General features: G+C 40.8%; 1 protein-coding gene across 1 annotated transcript; it reads right to left on the bottom strand.

The window, feature by feature from the left end:
* Window positions 1-10,798: 10,798 nt before the first annotated feature.
* LOC148356359 (protein S100-G-like) lies at window positions 10,799-14,486 on the bottom strand. Its single transcript, XM_088348753.1, has 2 exons — window positions 14,196-14,486; window positions 10,799-10,990 (listed from the first exon to the last, which is right to left on the bottom strand). Exons 1-2 carry the CDS (start codon window positions 14,343-14,345, stop codon window positions 10,850-10,852), a joined length of 291 nt encoding a protein of 96 aa, XP_088204879.1. The 5' UTR covers window positions 14,346-14,486; the 3' UTR covers window positions 10,799-10,849.
* Window positions 14,487-21,198: the final 6,712 nt, after the last annotated feature.

The following is a 21,198-nucleotide window of genomic DNA, read 5'->3' as shown; positions in this document are numbered from 1 at the left end:
TCTTGACGTTGCTGCATAGAAGAGGGCGCTTCCCACAACTGTCTCATAGAATATTTTCAGGAGCTTTTTGCAGATGTTGAAGGACGCCAGCCTTCTGAGGAAGTAAAGTCGGCTTTGACCTTTCCTAGATAAAGTTTCTGTGTTGCCAGTCCAGTCCAGTTTATTGTCCAGTTGCACACCCAGGTATTTAGGTCTGGACAAATTCTACACCTTCTCCTTTGATGGTTACAGGAACCGGGTGAGTTTTAGTTCTCCTGAAGTCCACCACCATCTCCCTGGTCTTGGTGGTGTTCAGGTGCAGGTGATTTGCGTCGCTCCATTGGACAAAGTCCTGAATCAATTTCCTGAACTCCTCCTCCTGCCCACTTCTGATTCATCCCACGATCGCAGTGTCATCAGCAAACCTTTGCACGTGGCAGGACTCAGAGTTGTACTGAAAGTCCGATGTATACAGAGTGAATAGGAACGGAGAGAGAACGGTCCCCTGCGGAGATCCTGTGCTACTAACCACAGTGTCCGATATACAGCCCCCCTGTTTCACATACTGGGGTCTGCCTGTCAGGTAGTCCGTAATCCATTCTACAAGGTGTGAGCTAACTCCCATCCATGTCAGTTTCCTACTCAGTAGCAGAGGCTGTATGGTATTGAAGGCACTGGAGAGGTCCAAAAATGTAATGTAGTACACACAGCGGACATTATCAACAAATTCCAGGCGACCTTATTTTCTCAATTCAAACCTTTGCTCCCCCTGTGACGAAATCATCAACAATAAATTACAGTTAATTTCAAGATGAATTAAAATAATATAGGTCAATTTAAGTACCGGTACTTTAATAAACACTAAATTCATAAAAGTAGACATGAACAAAATCAATTAAGCATAAGTTGTCAGGACCAGAACAGAGATAGGACCCACTTGCGTACTGAAGGATTTTATGCATTTGACTATAAAGGATTTTATACGATCGAATACAAATTACATTTAATGCAAAAGATATTCACAGGCTGGGCTGTGGTGCGAGGTCAGGGCACTCTAGTAGAAAATGTTGTTTACAGGAACGGCGGGAACGGGACAAAGGGCTGATAAGATAATGAGCACATCCAGACGCAGAAAGGTCCTGATGACGTAGAAACGCTCTGTGTTGTTTTTGGTTATTCCAGACATTGCGGCGCAGGGGTGTCAAACTCATCTTAACTCGGGGGCCACACGATAGAACAAACATTCTGTCGGGGGCCGGACTAGTAGATTAAAGAGAAAGAAAAAGAGAGATAAAGAAATAAGAGAAAGAGGCAGGGAAAAGGAGAAAGGGCGGGAGCAAGAAAGATAGAGAGGGAGAGAGCGTGAGAAAAAGTCGTGAGAGAGGGGAAAAAGAAAGGGAGAGGAAGAAAGAAATCCAAAGAGAAATAGAAAGACCGAAGGAGAGAAAAGAGAAAAGAAAGCGCGAAGGGTAGGGAGAGAAAGAGAAAAGAGAGAAAAGAGAAAAAGGAAGTTAGAGCAAAAGAAGTTAAAATGACACAGAGAGAGAAAGAAAAAAAGAGCAACAAAGGAAGAGAAAAAGAGAGACACAAGTACAGTGTCTTTGTTCGAGGCACCTGGCTTTGGCAACATCAAGTTGACATATTTCAACCTGCAGCTTGTTTTTCTCTTGCGCTTCTTTGAGTGTTGTCTCACGGGCCGGATTCAATCCCTTAGCGGGCCTGACTTGGCCCGCGGGCCGCCTGTTTGACACATGTGCTGTAGGGGGTCCAGTGCAATCGCACTGCACTTTATTCTAGGAAAGTTAAAAAGAAAAAAACTTCCCCATAATCAAACGCGCATTGGCTTTCCTGCAGGGATCCTCGTGCTGCCCCAGGGGGGCCCCACCCAACTATTTGAGAACAGCTGGCTTATCCTGACATTATATTTCACAAAAGAGAGTAATTGGCTAATGTTGACAGGTATAAAACAGCATCATTTGAATGGCGACTACACTTCCAATTGGAACGGCACTCGACTCGTTCATACTTGCACTTACAGTGCGTGCCTTCTTTGCACTGTGCTATGTTATCAGAAGAACACGAAACATCCTGTTTGACAAAATACCTCATTGATGGTATCTTGAGAGGAATGTACATTCTGACCAGGGTGGGAAGGGTTATTTTAACTTGATTACTTTCAATTACTTTTGGATTACTCCAATACCAAATATGCTAATTAAAGACAAAAGAAACTAAATAGAAATAAAATGACTCAATTTTGTGCAGGCTTGGGGAGTAACGAAATACATGGAACGGCAAAAATGATGTTGGCAAGCTGTTTGAATTTATTTTCATTTTGTTTCTGTCGCATTTTATGTTCGTTTTGCCGGAGATCAAAGAGATCAAAGCCAGGAGAGAAAGCTTACCGCGTGTTGTGAGTCATCATTTTATTCATATTTAGTTTCTTTTGTCTTTTATTAGCATATTTGGTATTGGAGTAATCCAAAAGTAATTGAAAGTAATCAAGTTAAAGTAACCCTACCCAACCCTGATTCTGACTGAGCAGATGGGATTGATCCCCTTGGTTTTGAGCAAGGTTGCATGCCAACCTTTTGACAATAAAAGCGCAAAACGCAATCCGTCTCCAGAATAGGAAAAAATGAATAAGATATTGTTAGAAATTAAATATTAAAATGTACCGTTTACCAAATTGTTCAAATTAGTTATCTGATTCAATTAACACAACCTACATGCACCTAACAATGCGCGCTCGTTTCTTGATGGAAAAGATGGACAAGAGACCGGCATTTCCACACGGGGGCAGATTTAATTTCTTAAACAATTTAACTAAGTGAACGCCATCGAATTAGCCGAATTAGTGTCGCTCGAGTCTCTGTCAAGCCTCCTCTCTCGATCTTCTCGCTTCCCTTCTCGGCCCATGTTTTTCCGCAAGCTGGTGTGCCGGCTCCTCCCATGGGCTAGGAAAGCACCCACGTGGGCTCCACGGCTCCACCACCTCGCCTCGATGTCTGGAAAAACTCAAAACAACACTGAGCGTTTCTACGTCATCCTGTCCTGTTATCAAAATTCCCCAGCCAAAACATTCCGCATTTGGAATAGTGTGACCTGAAGCCCACTCAGTGAAAATCTTCATTGCACTCAATAAATGTAACTTGTATTCAATCGTATAAAATCCCTTATAGTCAAATGTATAAAATCCTGTTGTTCTCTCCGTGCTAGCGTGGGTTATCATTCCAGAACAAATGAACATAAACATCAAAAAACTTCACATACTTTGTTCTTCATGAAAATATATTCTGTCAAAACTAGACCAATTTGAAAAAAATAGAAATAGAAATACAATTTTCACCGAGAATGCGTGCTTTTAGGGGCGGCGGTAGCTCAGAAGGTCCCTGGTTCGATTCCCTGCTCCTCTGAGTTATAGGTCAAAGTTAATTGCCTTGCATGGCTAACGCTGCTATCTGTCAGAACCAGAACTGGATCAGGACCCAATCGCGTGACGCTCTCACACAAGCCTTTATTTTACGGGTCTGGGGTGGAAAGACGGGAAGCCAGAGACCGACGAGATCGATAACGAAAATAAACTAACAAACAGGACAAAAAACAGACGGAAACAAAACTGGAACCCGGAATTAAACAGGACGAAAATAAGCGGAAACAATATCAGACTGGAAATACCAACAGGAAAACAGGACCGAGTCAGGACCCACGCAGAAGTTCGTTTGACGGGCTGACAACCGAAGCAAGAGAGCGCTGAGCATTATATTGACTGAAATCCAATCTCTCAACGAGCCGCAGCTGGTGCCCCACGGGCGGGGCCAATTGGGCACCATGGCAACCGTGACACACACAGACGGGGCCAATTGGGCACCATGGCAACCGTGACACACAGGGGCGGGGCCAATTGGGCACCGTGGCAACCATGACACTATCGGTTAGTTAGTGTGTAAAAGGGAAAAGTGTGAAGCACATTGTAAAGCGCTTTGAGATGTCTTCATTGACTTGAAAAGTGCTATATAAATGCAGAACATTTACATTTTAACATGAATGTGAATTCAAAACAGACAAGAAGATTATTCCAGGATAAAGAAACATGAAATAACTTCACATACTTTGTTCTCAGGGTAGCACGGCAGATTGGTGGTTCGGGGGCAGCTCGACGGCACGGAGGTTCATGGTTCAAGTCCTGCGACCGCAACCTCCCCGTGTGGAGTTTGCATGTTCTCCCTGTGCTTGCATGGGTTTTCTCCCCCATTCCAAAAACACGTCAGGTTAATTGGCCGGTAAATTCAGTAAAATCGACTTAAGAGTAGTTTTTTAGTGTTTATTTTGATATTTTATTTATCTTAATAAAAGACAGCATAAGCTTATGTATGATTTAAAAAAAAAAAGCTGGATAATATTTAAAAAAGGTAAAACTAAAATGAAATGTGAACAATGCAGCGTTGGAAATACTCCACTGCCTTGAAATGGACGAGTCCATTTGATTCCTAGCCCAGCTCCTCTTTTGCTGGGCTAGTGTCGTTTGCAGCATAGCGGCAGAGTCTGTGGAGGCTCCAGTGTATTATTGTAAGACAGGGGTTTCAAACATGCGGTCCGCGAGCCGGATCAGGCCCGCTTGAGGATTAAATCCGGCCCGCAAGACAACACTGAGGGAAGCGCAAGAGAAAAACGAGCTGCAGGTTGAAATATGTCGACTTGATGTTGCCAAACCCTGTTGCCTCTCACAAATGCTGTACTTGTATTTCTTTCTATTTCTCTCGGTCTCTCTCGGTCTCTCTTTCTTTCTCTCTCTCTCTCTCTTTCTCACTCAGTCTCTCTCTTACTCTCTCTCTCTCTCGCTCATCCTCCCCTTTTCTCTCACTCTATCTCTCTCTCTTTCACTCTCACAGTCTCTCTTTTTCTCTTTGTTCCTCTTTGCCTCTCACTCTGTCCTTTGACCTTATTTTGCTTTCTCTTCCTTTTTTCCTTTTCTCTCTTTTCTCTCTTCCTCTCCTTTCCCTTTCTCTCCTTCTCTCGTTCTCTTTCTATTTCTCTTTGGATTTCTTTCTTTCTCTCTCTTTTTAACCCCTCTCTCACTATTTCTCTTTCTATCTATTTTGTTTCTCACATTCACTCTCCCTCTTTTATCTCTCTCTCTTCCTCCCTTTCTCTCTCGGTCTCTCTCGGTCTCTCTTTCTTACTCTCTCTCTGTTTCTCTCTCTTTCTCACTCGGTCTCTCTCTCTCTTACTCTCTCTCTTTCTCTTTCGGCCTCTCTCTCTCTCTCTCGCTCATCCTCCCCTTTTCTCTCACTCTATCTCTCTCTCTTTCACTCTCACAGTCTCTCTTTTTCTCTTTGTTCCTCTTTGCCTCTCACTCTGTCCTTTGACCTTATTTTGCTTTCTCTTCCTTTTTTCCTTTTCTCTCTTTTCTCTCTTCCTCTCCTTTTCCTTTCTCTCCTTCTCTCGTTCTCTTTCTATTTCTCTTTGGATTTCTTTCTTTCTCTCTCTTTTTAACCCCTCTCTCACTATTTCTCTTTCTATCTATTTTGTTTCTCACATTCACTCTCCCACTATTATCTCTCTCTCTTTCTCCCTTTCTATCTTTCCTTGTCCCACACCCTCTCCTTTTCTCTCCCTCTCTCTTTCTCTTATTTTTTTTCTCTCTTTTTCTTTCTCTCTAATCTACTAGTCCGGCCCCCGAGAGAATGTTTGTTCTATCGTGTGGCCCCCGAGTTAAAATGGGGTTGAAACCCCTGGTCTAGGTAAACTTTATATTATTGTCTTTACCTGAGATAATTAAAAAATGCACTTTATATCATAAATCAAGTACTTTTGCTTATTATTCAAATCAATATAATTTTTAACCACTAGGAGGCACTAAAGAATACACACTGCCCCCTAGGGAGAGAAAAGCCGTAGTGTTGGTCGGTACGCATTCATTAAAGCCAAAATTGAAAAGTGACTCACCAAACAAAACTAAAAATATTGACTTCCAAAACTTTGGTGAGTTTATCCAAAGAAAAAAAAGGAAAAAATAGTTTAAAAAAAAGACAAAAATCGATTTTGTTCACGTTAATTTCCGGTAAACGATTGCGTAATCCTTTACTGCTGTCATCTGATGCAATTTATCATTTAGCCGCTAGAGAGCAGCACCGAAAGGGGATGAAGTAGCCAAGGTCTATATTTACACAAGCGAAGTAAAAAAACGTTCATAAAAAGTAGTAAACTGCCCGGAAACAACATGTTATCAATTTTTTGGGTGTTTAAAGGGGCAGTGGGGATTTTTTACCCCCCTTCTAGTGTTAAAAAAACGGTTCACGGATGATTTAATCACCTGAGTTATAGGGGCACAATTACCTGTGGTGTGTCTTGGGCAGGTACAGCCTAGCGGCACCCACCCCTTTACAGGTAGTTAGGGGTTTGCTCCCCCACGTGAAACAGGACCAATTATTGGAAGTAGTAAGAAGAGAGACAAAAAAAGAGGGATACCAAGAGAGAGAAAGTAAGAAAGAAAGATAGAGAAGGGAGAAAAGAAAGAGAAAAATAAAGGGAAGAGGAAACAAAAGAAGGGAAAAAGAAAAAGAGGAGTGAGAAACAGAGCAAGAGAGCAAAACAAAAAGGAATAGGGAGCGAGAAAGAAAGAGAGAGCAAGGCAGGGAGCGAGAGAGTAAGAGCGGGAGAGAGCGAGATAAAGAAAGTGAAAGCAAAGAAAGTGAAAGAAAGAAGGAAAAACAGAAAGTGAAAGAAAAATAAAGATAGAGAAGGGAGGAAAAGAAAGACAGGAAAAGAAAGGGAAAACAAGAGAAAGAGAAAGAAAGGGTGTAATAAAAAGAAGGGTAAGAGAGAAAAAAAGGGAAGCTGAAGTTAAGAAAAAAGAGAGAGAGAGAGAAATAAAGTGAAGGAAAAGAAAGTGAAAGAAAATAAAGATAGAGAAGGGAGAAAATGAAAAACAGAAAAAGAAGGTAAAAACAAGAGAAAGAGAAAGAGTGTAATAAAGAAAAGAATGAGACAGAAAAAAGGAAGCTGAAGAGAAGAAAAAGGGAAAAAGGAGAGGAAAGAGAGAGAGAGAAGGAGAGAGAGAAAAAGAAAGTGAAAGAAAAGTAAAGATACAGAAGGGAGGAAAAGAAAAACAGAAAAAGAAGGGAAAAAAGAGAAAGAGAAAGAAAGGCTATAATAAAGAGAATAGTAAGATAAAAAGGGAAGCTGAAGAGAAGAAAAAAAGGAAAAAGAGAAGATAGAGGGAGAGAGGGAGAGACACAGCGGAAGCGAGATAAAGGGTAAGAGGGAGATCAAGAAAGAGAGAAAGAAAGAAAGAAAAAGTGGGATACGAAGAGAGAGAAAACGAGTGAGAGGGAGAACAAGAGAAAGCGTAAGATAAAGAAAGAAAGAGATAAAAAGTGAGATGAAGAATGAGAAAAAGAGCGAGATGAAGAAAGAAAGAAACACAGAAAACAAGAGAAAAAGAAAGAGAAAACCACTTCAAACCCATTACTAGAAACACACAATGACCAAGCACGGCTAAGGTATTTTCCGCTGTCCTCAGGGGTCCCCTGGGTGCCTGCGGGCTCCAGGTTGTAGACCTCCACTGTAGTTTAACACATAAATCCGTAGTGTCGGCAGAATGATAAAGCGTAATACCAACAAAGAAGAACATTCTTTTAATAAACAGAAATTCTACATCCCCCCCTCTTCAACAACACACACTGTCCCTTTAAGTCTCCAAATGAGTGCTAGTGGTTGGAATGAATGATTTCACAGGGACTTTCTGCTGTGAGCTTTTCGGTCATCTGCTTCCTTTCGGCTTGCAACCACCGAGCTTTTGTGTTTTGTGGCTTTCGAGTTTTCCTCTTCCTTTGTCAAGTCGTGTCTATTTGCATAGCCCTTGATCACAAAGAGTCTCAAAGGGCTCCGATTTTTACTCTCAAATTTCTCAGAAAAGCGCTTTTTCTCTTTTTTTCTTGTCTTTCTCATTTTTTTGCTCTCTCACTCTTCCCTTCTCTCTTTTTCTCTACCCAATAAAAGTTCTGAATAAACGTTTATTTCTAGTATAACTACTATAGCCAATATGGGCGGTAATTCTTCTAACAAACCATTTATTGACAGGGTTGGGTAGGGTTACTTAAACTGGATTACTTTCAATTACTTTTGGATGACTCCAATACCAAATATGCTAATAAAAGACAAAAGAAACTAAATATGAATATGATGACTCACAACACGTGGTAAGCTTTCTCTCCTGGCTTTGATTTCTTTGATCTCCAGCAAAACGAACATAAAATGCAACAGAAACAAAATGAAAATAAATCCAGCTTGCCGACATCATTTTTGCTGTTCAATGTATTCCGTTACTCCCCAAGCCTGCACAAAATGTAGTCATTTGATTCATATTTAGTTACTTTTGTCTTTTATTAGCATATTTGGTATTGGAGTAATCCAAAAGTAATTGAAAGTAATCCAGTTAAAGTAACCCTACCCAACCCTGCTCATTAGCTACACAAAGACTGTCTCTTTACACTTCATACTAGCATCCATTTTAAATAATACTACATGGAAGTTGAGTCTGGTATAGTATGGATTTTTAATGAGGCAGTATGGTGGATGGGTGGTTAGCGCGGAGCCCCTCGGTGCAGAGGTGCAGGGTTCAAGTCCAGCTGCCATAGCCTTGCATGTTAAACCAGTTTATGTCATGATTACTGAGGCGAGGCACCTGAGTCTGCTCCTTTGGCGCCAACTTCCTCGGACGCTGATTGGCTGCTTGTCTCTGTGTAAACCCCCGTCTTCTTGTCACCCGTTGTCAGTCCGACTGCAAACCTCAGCTCACGCTAGGCAAGCCTTTTCGACCCTGACTTTCTTCTGTCCCGATTCCTGTTTGATTCCCGGCTCCGACCCCTTTTCTGAACTTGACTACATTTTTGCTCTCCCGTCCCGGCCATTGATCTGTTTTTCCCCACTCTCGACACTGCCTTCACTCGCCACGGAAATACCACTTCCACATTTGAGTAACCTGCTCCCCACGATCAACGGATCCTGTATTCTACCCTTTCCCTTCTTCCTAATAAAACTCAGAGAAACGCATGCAAGTGGGTCCTGTCTCTGATCTGGTCTCTCTCTCTCTCTCTCTCTCTCTCTCTCTCTCTCTTTCTCTCTCTCTCTCTCTCTCTCTCTCTCTTTCTTTCTTTTCCACCCCTTTTCTACCACTCTCTGTCTCTGTCTCTTTCACTCGTTGTGTCTCTCTTTTTTCTCTTTGTTGCTCTTTGTTTCTTTCTCTCTCTGTGTCATTTTAACTTCTTTTGCTCTCACTTCCTTTTTCTTTTTTCTCTCCTTTTTCTTTCTCTCCCTACCCTTCGTGCTTTCTTTTCTCTTTTCTCTCCTTCTGTCTTTCTATTTCTCTTTGGATTTCTTTCTTCCTCTCCCTTTCTTTTTCCCCTCTCTCACGACTTTTTCTCACGCTCCCTCCCTCTCTCTCTCTTTCTTTCTTTCTCCCGCCCTCTCTCCTTTTCCCTCCCTCTTTCTCTTATTTCTTTATCTCTCTTTTTCTTTCTTTTTCTTTCCACCCCTTTTCTCCCACTCTCTGTCTCCGTCTCTCTCTGTGTCTTTTTAACTTCTTTTGTTCTAACTTCCTTTTTTCCTTTTTTCTCTTTTCTCTTTCTCTCTTCCTAACCTTTGCGCTTTCTTTTCTCTTCCCCTTCTTTTTTCTATTTCTCTTTGGATTTCTTTCTTCCTCTCCCTTTTCTTTCCCCCCTCTCTCACGACTTTTTATCTCTTTTGTTTCTCACGCTCTCTCCCTCTCTTTCTTTTTCTTTCTTTGTCCCACCCTCTCTCCTTTTCCCTCCCTCTTTCTCTTATTTCTTTATCTCTCTTTTTCTTTCTCTTTCTTTCCACCCCTTTTCTCCCACTCTCTGTCTCTGTCTCTCTCTGTGTCTTTTTAACTTCTTTTGTTCTAACTTCCTTTTTTCCTTTTTTCTCTTTTCTCTTTCTCTCTTCCTAACCTTTGCGCTTTCTTTTCTCTTTTCTCTTCTTCTTTTCTATTTCTCTTTGGATTTCTTTCTTCCTCTCCCTTTTCTTTCCCCCCTCTCTCACGACTTTTTATCTCTTTTGTTTCTCACGCTCTCTCCCTCTCTCTCTTTTTCTTTCTTTGTCCCGCCCTCTCTCCTTTTCCCTCCCTCTTTCTCTTATTTCTTTATCTCTCTTTTTCTTTCTCTTTCTTTCCACCCCTTTTCTCCCACTCTCTGTCTCTGTCTCTCTCTGTGTCTTTTTATCTTCTTTTGTTCTAACTTCCTTTTTTCGTTTTTTCTCCTTTCTCTTTCTCTCTTCCTAACCTTTGCGCTTTCTTTTCTTTTTTCCCTTCTTCTTTCTATTTCTCTTTGGATTTCTTTCTTCCTCTCCCTTTTCTTTACCCCCTCTCTCACGACTTTTTATCTCTTTTGTTTCTCACGCTCCCTCCCTCTCTCTCTCTTTCTTTCTTTCTCTCCCGCCCTCTCTCCTTTTCCCTCCCTCTTTCTCTTATTTCTTTATCTCTCTTTTTCTTTCTCTTTAATCTACTAGTCCGCTCCCCGACAAAATGTTAAAATGAGTTTGACACCCAGTTTAGGGTATACCCTGCCCACTGCCCGAAGATAACTCCAGCACCCCCTACTGAGGATAATGGATGGATGGATTGGAAGTGCAAAACAAGTAAAAAAAAACAAAAAAAAAACGGATTCAATATTTTAGTCTACGGCTGCTTTATTTTGAAGGTGCAACCATCGCATTAGATTTCGTCTTGATTATTTCCTGAATATTCTGGACACGGATTGTGTTTTCCCCTGATAAATAGAAGATAGTCAAAAGCGTGGCATGTAGTATATATATCTCTTTATTCATAGCATTGAGTCTTGTGCCTGTGTTTTCACTTTTGGGGACAGCAGGATTTAAAGATGCAAGTGAGACAAGTGACAAAAATCATGAACTCCTCGAAGTTCATTTCTCCGTCCTTATCCACGTCCAGACCGCTTAGAAGCTCGTCGCCCTTTGCTTGCCCTTGTGCGGCCTGTATGTGCAAAATAAACAAGCATAAGGAGAATAAGTTGGAGACATTTGTATGTTTCTTTGCTTCCATACCACTGCGAGGTTTTGTTTTTATTATATTTGCCAAAGAGGTTGGAATCCCTTATCTGAAGGCTTCCAACCCTGTTCTCCTTGCAAGTAAAATTCATCAATGTCTTTTCTCCTTATTTTTGGAACGACTGTTTGATTTGAACTGGACAATTACTTTATATATATGTACTGAATTTCATTTTTAAATAATTATTTTGTCGGTGCTTATTTATTTTGTAAGTAATTCTCCATGGGCCAGTAGGGGGCAGTAAAGGATATACTCTCAGCTTGAGTAGGCCAAGCCTAGTAATTTGATCAGTCATCGTCTGATCATTTTGCACACAGGTGTCAAACAGGCGGCCCGCGGGCCAAATCAGTCCCGCCAAGGGATTGAATCCGGCCCGCGAGACAACACTCAGAGAAGCACAAGAGAAAAACAAGTTGCAGGTTGAAATATGTCAACTTGATGTTGCCAAAGCCAGGTGCCTCGAACAAAGACACTGTACTTCTATTTATTTCTCTCTCTCTCTCTTTCTTTTCCATCCCTTTTCTCCCACTCTGTCTGTCTCTTTCACTCTCTGTGTCTCTCTTTTTCTCTTCCTTTGTTGCTCTTTGTCTCTTTTTCTCAATGTGTCTTTTCACCTCTTTTCCTCTAACTTCCTTTTTTCCTTTTCTCTTTCTCTCTTCGTACCCTTTGCGCTTTTTTTTTCTTTTCTCTCTTTCTGTCTTTCTATTTTTCTTTGGATTTTTGTCTTTCGCTCCCTATCTTTTCCCCCTCTTTCACGACTTTTTATCTTTTGTTTCTCACGCTCTCTCCCTCTCTCTCTTTTTCTTTCTTTGTCCCGCCCTCTCATCTTTTCCCTCCCTCTTTCTCTTATTTCTTTATCTCTCTTTTTCTTTCTCTTTAATCTACTCGTCCGGCCCCCGACAGAATGTTTGTTCTATCGTGTGGGTGCAGGTTTAAAACTGCATGCACTCAAGTGTTTAAATAATCCAGTAAAGGCATTCAGTGCCAAACGTGAAAATCATTTTTTTTACATTATTGTGAATAAATGGGTTATGCTTCGAAAGTATCCCTTGTTATGTATGATATGTAGGATATGCTGGTAAAGGAGGCTGAATGATCAAGGATAATACAGAAAAACAACTAAAATGTAAGGTTTTGATAGCTCCTACTCGAGTTTGTATAGCATGGTAAGTTGGCGCCGGTGTAAAACTGTTAAAATAATCTAGTAGACGCATTTATAGCTCCTCCTTGAGTTTGTTTAGCATGGTGTGTTGGTGCAGGTGTAAAACTGCTTTCACTCAAGTGTTGAAATAAAAATTATAAAATACAATACAGAAAAAATATATTTCTATAGCTCCTACCTAAGTTTGTATAGCAGGGTGAGTTGGTGCAGGTGTAAAACTGTTAAAATAATGTAGTTTACGTATGCAATGCCAATCATGAAAATCATTTTCTCCCTATAATTAAGAATAAATGTGTGCAAAAAAAAAAACGTTGTTGCAAAGTATTAAGGATTGATAATCAGAATATATAACAGAACAACACTTTAAAATTAAGTTTATTATAAATCTACTTATAACATTCATTACATGTTTATGACATCGCTGTTTTCCATCTGCCATCAGTATGTACCTGTATTGACTGGATTGAATGCGTCGACTGCTAAAAGCCACGTGAACTCCTCTTTCCGCGACGCTTTTAATATACGTTTACGTTCTGTAGCGTCATTCATTTTGTTAGCTTCTTTTGAATCTTTCTTCTGAGGCTGAAGTTTTGGCTAGATTCCTAACCACTTATCCATTTTTCTTGTGTTCTTTTGTGCGTCTACTTTGGAAAATGATATGCAAATGCACGACCTTATAACGCGCGGGAAAGTCTGGAAGCATGAAGTTATTTGATGCAGGCTTCTGATTGGCTGCCGAGTATGCAAATTGCTAAATGAGCTGAAATACCGAAATTGTCAAACCGAACAAAGATTTTGAAATGGGAATAAAGCAAACGTTTGATCTGATAAAAAAATCTTTTTCTTTTTTTCTTTTTTTTTCTTGAAAAAGTTGTCGACCATCCGGGCGGAGACGTTTTGTAAGTTGTACGCCCGACGTAAAAGATGCACGCCCCGGGCGTCCGAACAGATGTTATTTCAGACACTGTATGTAGGATAGGCTATTTAAGTAGGCTAAATGATCAGGCATAATACAGAAAAACTGCGAAAAACTACTTTTTATAGCTCCTACTTGAGTTTGTATAGCATGGTGAGTTGGTGCAGGTGTAAAACTGTTAAATAATCTAGAAAATGCATTCAATGCCAAGCACGAAAGAGAATATACCTTTATTCCCCCAATTCCTTTAAGTTATTTTGTGCAAAATTTAAATTCTTGGTCATCTTATCTCATCTCATCAGCCATACCGCTTATCCTCATTAGGGTCGCGGGGGGGCTGGAGCCCATCCCAGCCATCTCCGGGCAGTGGGCAGGGGACACCCTGAATTGGTTGCCAGCCAATCGCAGGGCACACAGGGACAGACAACTCATTCGCTCATTCACACCTATGGACAATTTGGACCGACCAATTCACCTGAAATGCATGTTTTTGGAACGTGGGAGGAAACCGGAGTGCCCGGAGAAACCCACGCAAGCACGGGGAGAACATACAAACTCCGCACAGGAAGTCTGGACATGTTGGGATTAAAGAAGCAAAAACAACCCGAAGAGCCGTTTAGGACCCGAAAGAGCCGGTTCCTTTTAGTGAGCCGATCCGAAGAAGCCGGTTCTCGACAAACTCTACTAACTTTACTCAACTTCGTCCTACTTCGACTCGACTTCAAAATACCGCATTTCGGACACAACGTCAGGGGAACCCGTGTATTTTTACCTTCATGCACTGTAACTTTGACTGAAGTCGCTTCTTAATTAGTCATTTTGATCTCTCATTTTTGTGCGCTGGCTAGATTTTCTTGTGCGAGCAGTGTGCACGCGCACAGCCTAGAGGGAACACTGGCCACGTCCAATTTCGTTGTCACAATATATTCAACCCATTTTGTAACAATGACAGAATAAAGGTATATTCTATTCTGTTTTATTCTAGAATACATAGAATAGATCCGACCACAGGGCCAGACAAAGTTTGAATATACACTATAATCTTCAATCACCTCAAAAATTTGTGGCAGCTCTTTCTTCAACAGCGTCTTCACCTCCGCCTTGCTGAGCGTTTCCGGTTTTCCGTCGGCCGAGGCGTATTTTTCAAAGACTTCGCAGAGCGTGAACATGGCCAGCTCCAAGTGGGTCGGTTGGGCGCTCATTTTCGTTGATTCCTCTCCGTAAAATGAGAGCCGGCGGAAGGGCGTTTGGATTTATACCTCGGTGGGACAAAAGGTGTGCCAGGTGTATGCGGCATTGAGCAAAAGATCAGGTTATTCCAGTTGAAGTTTATGATGAGAGGTGATTCATTGACGAGAGGAAGAATGAAACACACCCTATGTACATGTTGGGACAAGGACTGCCTTGCTGTTGTTTGCCCGTCGCGGGCTTTGAGGAGCGGCCTTTTTTATATGACAGGGCGTTGATGTAGTATTACTGTGTGTAAAAGTGAAAAAAGGGCTTGCCTGAATAAGTAAGATTGGCCAAAGTCTCTCTGCCTGAAAGAGAGACAGATTTATGGATATATACCGTAAATTCCGGACTATAGAGCACACCTGATTATGAGCCGCACCCACCACATTTTGAGAGGAAAACCGATTTTGTACATACACAAGCCGCACCTGTATATAAGCTGCATGTGCCCACATTTAAGCATGTAACACAAACACAAAATTAACCCAAACCTGAATTCAAGTCCCGCAATTGAAACTAAATGTCCTTCATTAAAGTCCACAGTCCAAAAATCACAGCCGGCAAAATGAACAGAAAATGATACCGGTACTTAAGGTTTGATGCAGACCTGCAGAGTCCGGGTCCCGTTGAAAGTAATCCAAGGAAAAAAGTGTATATTTCCAAAGGTAAGGGTGGGAAAATATATCAGATGAACACATTTACTCAGGCTACTCCTTTATCTTCAACCTACTTTTTACCCCCTCTTCTTTCCTTGTCTGTCCCTCACCTTTAGCGGTCCCCACTTAAAGTTGGCACCCCGCGTTTGTTCCGCCCCTCATTTTTCGTTCACCCGTGCTAAACATCAGAATAAGTGTCTAAAATAAATACAAATAAATACATTACAAAAATATACAGTTGCAAATACATATTATACATGGGTTACACATATTTACAAAGAAAGACGGTACACAGAGAGTTTTCAAAGCTTTAATAATAATATTATAACTTTCATCCCAAACCGTGCCTGTGAAGGGTAGCAAAACGCTACTAGCAACACGCTCCCAACACAGTAAACAGGTAAAAAAAAAAACATACTGTACATGAAGAAATCACGGTAAACCGCCCTCATCTTCCTCCTTATAACTGACGTCATCAAAGTCGTCTTCCTTCAGTATGGGAAAGGGACTTTGTCATATAGACGTCGTCCCACGCTCCCTTATTCAAAAACACGCTAGCAACACGCTCGCAAAGTAAAGTTTACGTTCAATAGCTCTGTTTCCATCTTTATCGGACTGCTCGATTGCGTTTAGCTTGAAAGCTGCGTCATTTGCCGTTCTTTTACCAATTTGCATGATGAGGATATGTCTACGCTAATTTAATTTGTGCACAAGCTAAGAAGTTGCAGTCTTCCTCGGCGCATATATTCCACCTGTCTAATTCTTACCTTTTGTACGTACTCGAGCGCCGCTGGCGGCTGTTAGAAAAATGACAAATTGGCCGCATCACTGAATAAGCCGCAGGGTTGAATGTTTGGGAAAAAAAAGTAGCGGCTTATAGTCCAGAATTTACGGTAGTTATTCCACTAAGCATGTTTGGAGGAAGAGGAATGAAACGTAAAATCCGAAGAACACCATCCCTATTGTGAAGCATGGGGGTGGTAGCATCATACTTTTGGGGGGGGGGCAGTCTTCTGCACATGGGACAGGACGAGTGCACTGCATTAAAGAGAGGACGACTGGAGTCGTTTATTGTGAGATTTTGGGGAACAACCTCCTTCCCTCAGTCAGAGCATTGAAGATAGGTCGTGGCTGGGTCTTCCAACACAACATTGACCTTAAGCACACAACCTGGAAAACCAAGGTGTGGCTCCGTAAGAAGCATATCATGGTTCAAGCATGGCCCAGCCAGTCTCCTGACCTGAACCCAATCAAAGATCTTTGGAGGGAGCTCAAACTCAGCGAGAGCCCGGAAACCTGAGTGATCTAGAGAAGATCTGTGTGGAGGAGTAGGCCAAGATCCCTCCTGGTGAAAGACTACAGGAAACTTTTGAACTCTGTAATAGCAAACAAAGGCTACTGTACTAAATATTAACATTTGTTTTCTCAGGTGTTCAAATAATTATTTGCAGCTATATCAAAGACATAAATCGTGCATTGTGATTTCTGGATATTTCTTTTATCTCTCTCATAGTGGACATGCGCCTAAGATGGAAATTTCCGCCCCCTCCATGATTTCAAAGTGGGAGAAATTGCAAAATAGCAGGGTATTCAAATACTTATTTTATTCACTGTGTATATAATTTAATTTTTTAGGCGGAGAAAGTTTGTCCAATATTACATATTTACTTATTCAGGCAAGCCCTTTTCTCTGTCTTACTCTCAAAAGCATCATCCTGCCCTTCAAAGATGAACTCTATCGAATCATATACATATGTATACATATACACAGGGTTGGGTAGGGTTACTTTAACTGGATTACTTTCGATTACTTTTGGATTACTCCAATACCAAATATGCTAATAAAAGACAAAAGAAACGAAATATGAATAAAATGATGACTCACAACACGTGGTAAGCTTTCTCTCCTGGCTTTGATCTCTTTGATCTCCGGGAAAACTAAGATAAAATGCGACAAACAGAATGAAAATCAATCCAAACAGCTTGCCAACATCATTTTTGCCGTTCCATGTATTCCGTTACTCCCCAAGCCTGCACAAAATTTAGTCATTTTATTCATATTTAGTTTCTTTTGTCTTTTATCAGCATATTTGGTATTGGAGTAATCCAAAAGTAATTGAAAGTAATCCAGTTAAAGTAACCCTACCCAACCCTGCATATGCATTATATTTTATATATATATATATATATATATTATATATTCATGTATAGCCTCGGCAGAAAAACACCAAACAAAAAACATGCAGTGAGCAGCCAGGCTGCCCGGGAGCCAACATCAAAAAGCGACAACAGCTACATCGAAAAATGTAAAGCCGGCTGGGAAAAAACCAAAGAACACTGCAAAACCGGCGCTAACGCCAGGTTAGCCTGCCAAACAACACACCCCGGGCCGCCACCAAGTGCAAACAAAAAAGATAAGCCCTCAGCAGCGCAGTGGCTAACATTGAGCTAGCCAGACAAAATGTTACCAACCGCGAAAAACACAAATGAGAAGTCACAATCTCTTACTCCCAATCCGAAATGAGCAGTATGCAATCGCTGTCTGAGCTGTCAACACATGTTGTGTTAATGGGATTCGCCATTTTGAAAGTGTGTTCCTTTAATGACATAAACAAGCAAGATGGGTGAATTCTAAGACAAAAGTACTATTTTGAATCATATTTGCGTCACCGTGATGAAGAATAGAACAAGTTCTGTGCCTAACTATAAATATATGTATACATTTCAAATTTTCATTTCAACAAAAAAATCGACTTGCAACGGCGTAGGCGTTTTTTTTCTCCACTTCCTGTTGTTGACTTGCCATTCGCAGCCACAGACATACAAGCGCACACATGAAGTCGAAGGCCCGGAAATTGCATACCATCAACACCGCAGACCAGTATTTTTCTTTTGCAATCCAAAACAAGAACATTTCTGTGTATTAAGGGTTGCTGACCCCTTATTTAAAGGGCCAGTGTACAACTGTACATATTTAGGGGTGCGTAGACGCCATTAACCAAACATAACCTGCATTCACCTAACAATGCATGCTCCTTTCTTGGTGTGAGAAGACGGACAAAAGACTGGCATTTCCACAAAATACAAAAATAGCTTAAAAGTATGTATGTAATATAGCAAAGTTCAAATAAATTGAAATAAAGTTCACAATTGATTTCCCTTTAGAGAAGTGGGCACGTGGGAGAGACAAGGGGAAGCATGCTTTGTGTGCAGAGATCCAGCCACCCCTACCGCTCACCCAATCCAATTGCTCAGTGTGCTTAGCAGGTGTTTTTGGGTGTTTGCAGTGTGTTCTTTGGGTTTTTATCATAAAATATCTCAACAGTGAACAAAAGTTATGAAAAGAGGTTTTATTTCTTAAATAATAAACTAAGTGAATTCCATCGAAATAGCCGAATTAGCCGAATTGTTGTCGCTCGAGTCTTCGTCGAGCCTTTTCTCTCGATTGTCCCTCGCGTTCTCCGATCTTCTGAAGTTCTTCTCTCGACGTCTCCCCTAAGCTGGCGTGCCGGCTCCTCCCATGGGCGGGCCGAATGCCCATCTGGGCTCCACCTCGTCGCCTTGATGTCTCGACCCCTGCGTCACGAAGGCCCCCTCTTGCGCCGGGAAGCGCTGATTATCATATCAGCCTTTCGTCCCAGTTCCTGCGGTTTTCTGTAACCATCATTCTTCACAAGGTTGCATTGACCTTGCCCCACAGCTCAGCCAGTGAATATCTTTTGCATTTAAATGTAATTTGTATTTGATCGTACAAAATCCCTTATAGTCAAATATATAAAACCCTTCAGTAATTTGAGGTGTCCTTGAAAAAGTTGAAGGTATAATATTCTCTCTTAAGTATGTGTTATCGAAGCCCAACTGAGTTCAAAGAGCCTTAAGAATTTCTCTCCACCGCGCCTATCTGCTCCGATCTTTTAGCACTGCTGTTTCGGGACTTGCGACTCATTAGAAAGCAGGAAAGGGAATAGGTGGAAGCGGGGTCGGAGAGGGATTTCATTTTCGCTACCGGGTTTTCCATAAGTGTAGCCTGAAAATGGTGAAAGTAAGAAAAGGCCCGTTTCAAATACAGTCCAAACGCCAAAACACCCAAAAAGATGAAAAAAATTGTTTATTAGTTCTTGAGGAATGATCTAAGGTTTCGTTCATGACTTTAAGCCAGGAGATGGCGGCTTAGAGTAGCAAATTTTCAAGTTGAGGACCCCACCTTTAAAGGGACAGTACACAACTCATTCATTCTAGATAACATTGTAAATTGTACTGTGACCGAAAACGAGTCAAGTGAGAATACAAATTTAAGGAGAATGAAATTGAATGAAAGTCTAGCATCCCGTGCATGCAACATACAACTGAATCTCAAGCACAAAGTACATGTTAAAAGCTACCTAAATAGCTTGCTAAATAGCTAAAGTGTTAGGAAGATAGCTAGCTGCTAAGCTAAAAAGATAGCCAGATAGAAAGCTAAAGTAAAAAAGCTAGTTAGCTAACTAAAAAGTAAGCCAAATTTTAGCGCGATAACTACCAAAAAGGGTAAAATGTTAGCATTGCATGCAAAAAATGTTAATAGCTAGCCAGATAGCATTAACAGCTAGCTAGATAGCAAGCGCTAAATAGCTAAAATGGTAGGAAGACAGCTAACTGCTAAATTAAAAAGATAGCCGGATAGAAAGCTAAAATAAAAAAAGCTAGCTTTAAAAAGTAGGGCAAATTTTAGCTCGAAAGCTAGCAAAAAGGGTAAAATGTTAGCTAGATAGCATGCAAAAAAAATGTTAAAAGCCAGCTAGATATTTTGCAAAATAGCTAAAATTGGGACAGTTGCATTTGAATAAAAGTGGAGACCCGGCTCAATTAAAATTGTAGGAAGAAAGCTAGCTGCTAAGCTAAAGAAATAGCCGGATAGAAATCTTAAAAAAAAAAAAAAAAAGCTAGGTAGGTTAATTTCTCCCTCCCGATATTCTCCTGTACTCGCAGCCAAGCTATGTTTACAACTATAAAATAAACTGAAATTAGGGGGTCAGTTTATATGTGGATATTTGAGAGTGTGTCACCGGTAGCGAATGAGAGGCAGTCCGCATGAAGGGGGTGTGGCTTATACAGGAACCACAAAATCAATGAGGCAAACGTAAACACCGAATTCACGGTGCAAGTGTGCAGAGTTTTCGTCTTTGTGTTACTAAAAATTTGAAATACACAGTGCCCAAAGGGAGATAAAATGACGAAAGTCGAAAGGCAACATGGATATGGAATGTCTCAGCCGTGTTAGTCTGCAAGCTCCTAAGATTGCACAAGCCAATAGATGTGAAGGTTTACCATGCACGCTATCAAATTTATTACTCATAAGTATCACACGTGGAACAAACAGCATCGCCATAGCATGAAACGTTCAAGAACAAAATTGTTTAACGAAACTGAACATTGTCCTCAAACATTGTATGCTAGCTTATTGCTAAAATACAAAAATAGCTGAGTTGGCAAAGTTCAAATAAATTGAAACACAGTCTGGAGGGTGTTCACAGTAAAAGACGAAAACATTTGGGTGTCAATAATCTGGGGGGAACACAATTACCGTAATTTCTGGACTATAAATCCGTTTTTTTTCATATTTTGACCAGGGGTGCGACTTATACTCCGGTGAAATTATGAACACATTTCTACCAGGTATATAATTTCATATGTTATTTTTACACAAAAACACAGGAGGGCGCCATTTGTTGATCATTTCAAACTTGCACTGTTAGTTTAGCAGCTAGCTCTCTTCCTACCATTTTAGCTATTTAGCGAGCTAGATTTAAAAAAAATATTGCATGCTATCTAGCTAACATTTTACCCTTTTTTGCTAGTTTTCAAGCAAAAATGTGGCCTACTGTTTAGTTAGCTAACTAGCTTCTTCATTTATTGTTGCTATTTATCTTGCTATCTGTTTCGCTTAGCAGCTAGCTATCTTCCTAACATTTTAGCCATTTAGCAAGCTATCTAGCTGGCTTTTAACATTTTTTTACATGCAATCTAGCTAACATTTGACCCTTTTTGGTAGTTATCACGCTAAACTTATGCCTACTTTTTAGCTCGCTAACTTGCTTCTTATTTTTATTATCTGGCTATCTTTTTAGCTTAGCAGCTAGTTATCTTCCTAACATTTTAGCCATTTAGCAAGCTATCTAGCTGGCTT

Source organism: Urocampus carinirostris, chromosome 11, assembly GCF_059441175.1.
Source record: "Urocampus carinirostris isolate Australia breed hairy pipefish chromosome 11, RoL_Ucar_1.0, whole genome shotgun sequence".
NCBI lineage: Eukaryota > Metazoa > Chordata > Actinopteri > Syngnathiformes > Syngnathidae > Urocampus > Urocampus carinirostris.
This window is presented reverse-complemented; position numbering and strand designations above follow the sequence as displayed.

Coding starts and splice junctions, on each gene's coding strand:
- LOC148356359 (XM_088348753.1), bottom strand. CDS start 14,345: ATGAGCGCCCAACCGACCCACTTGGAGCTGGCCATGTTCACGCTCTGC. Junction 10,991..14,195: donor AGCTGCCACAAATTTTTGAG/GTGATTGAAGAT, acceptor TTGCACATACAG/GCCGCACAAGGGCAAGCAAA.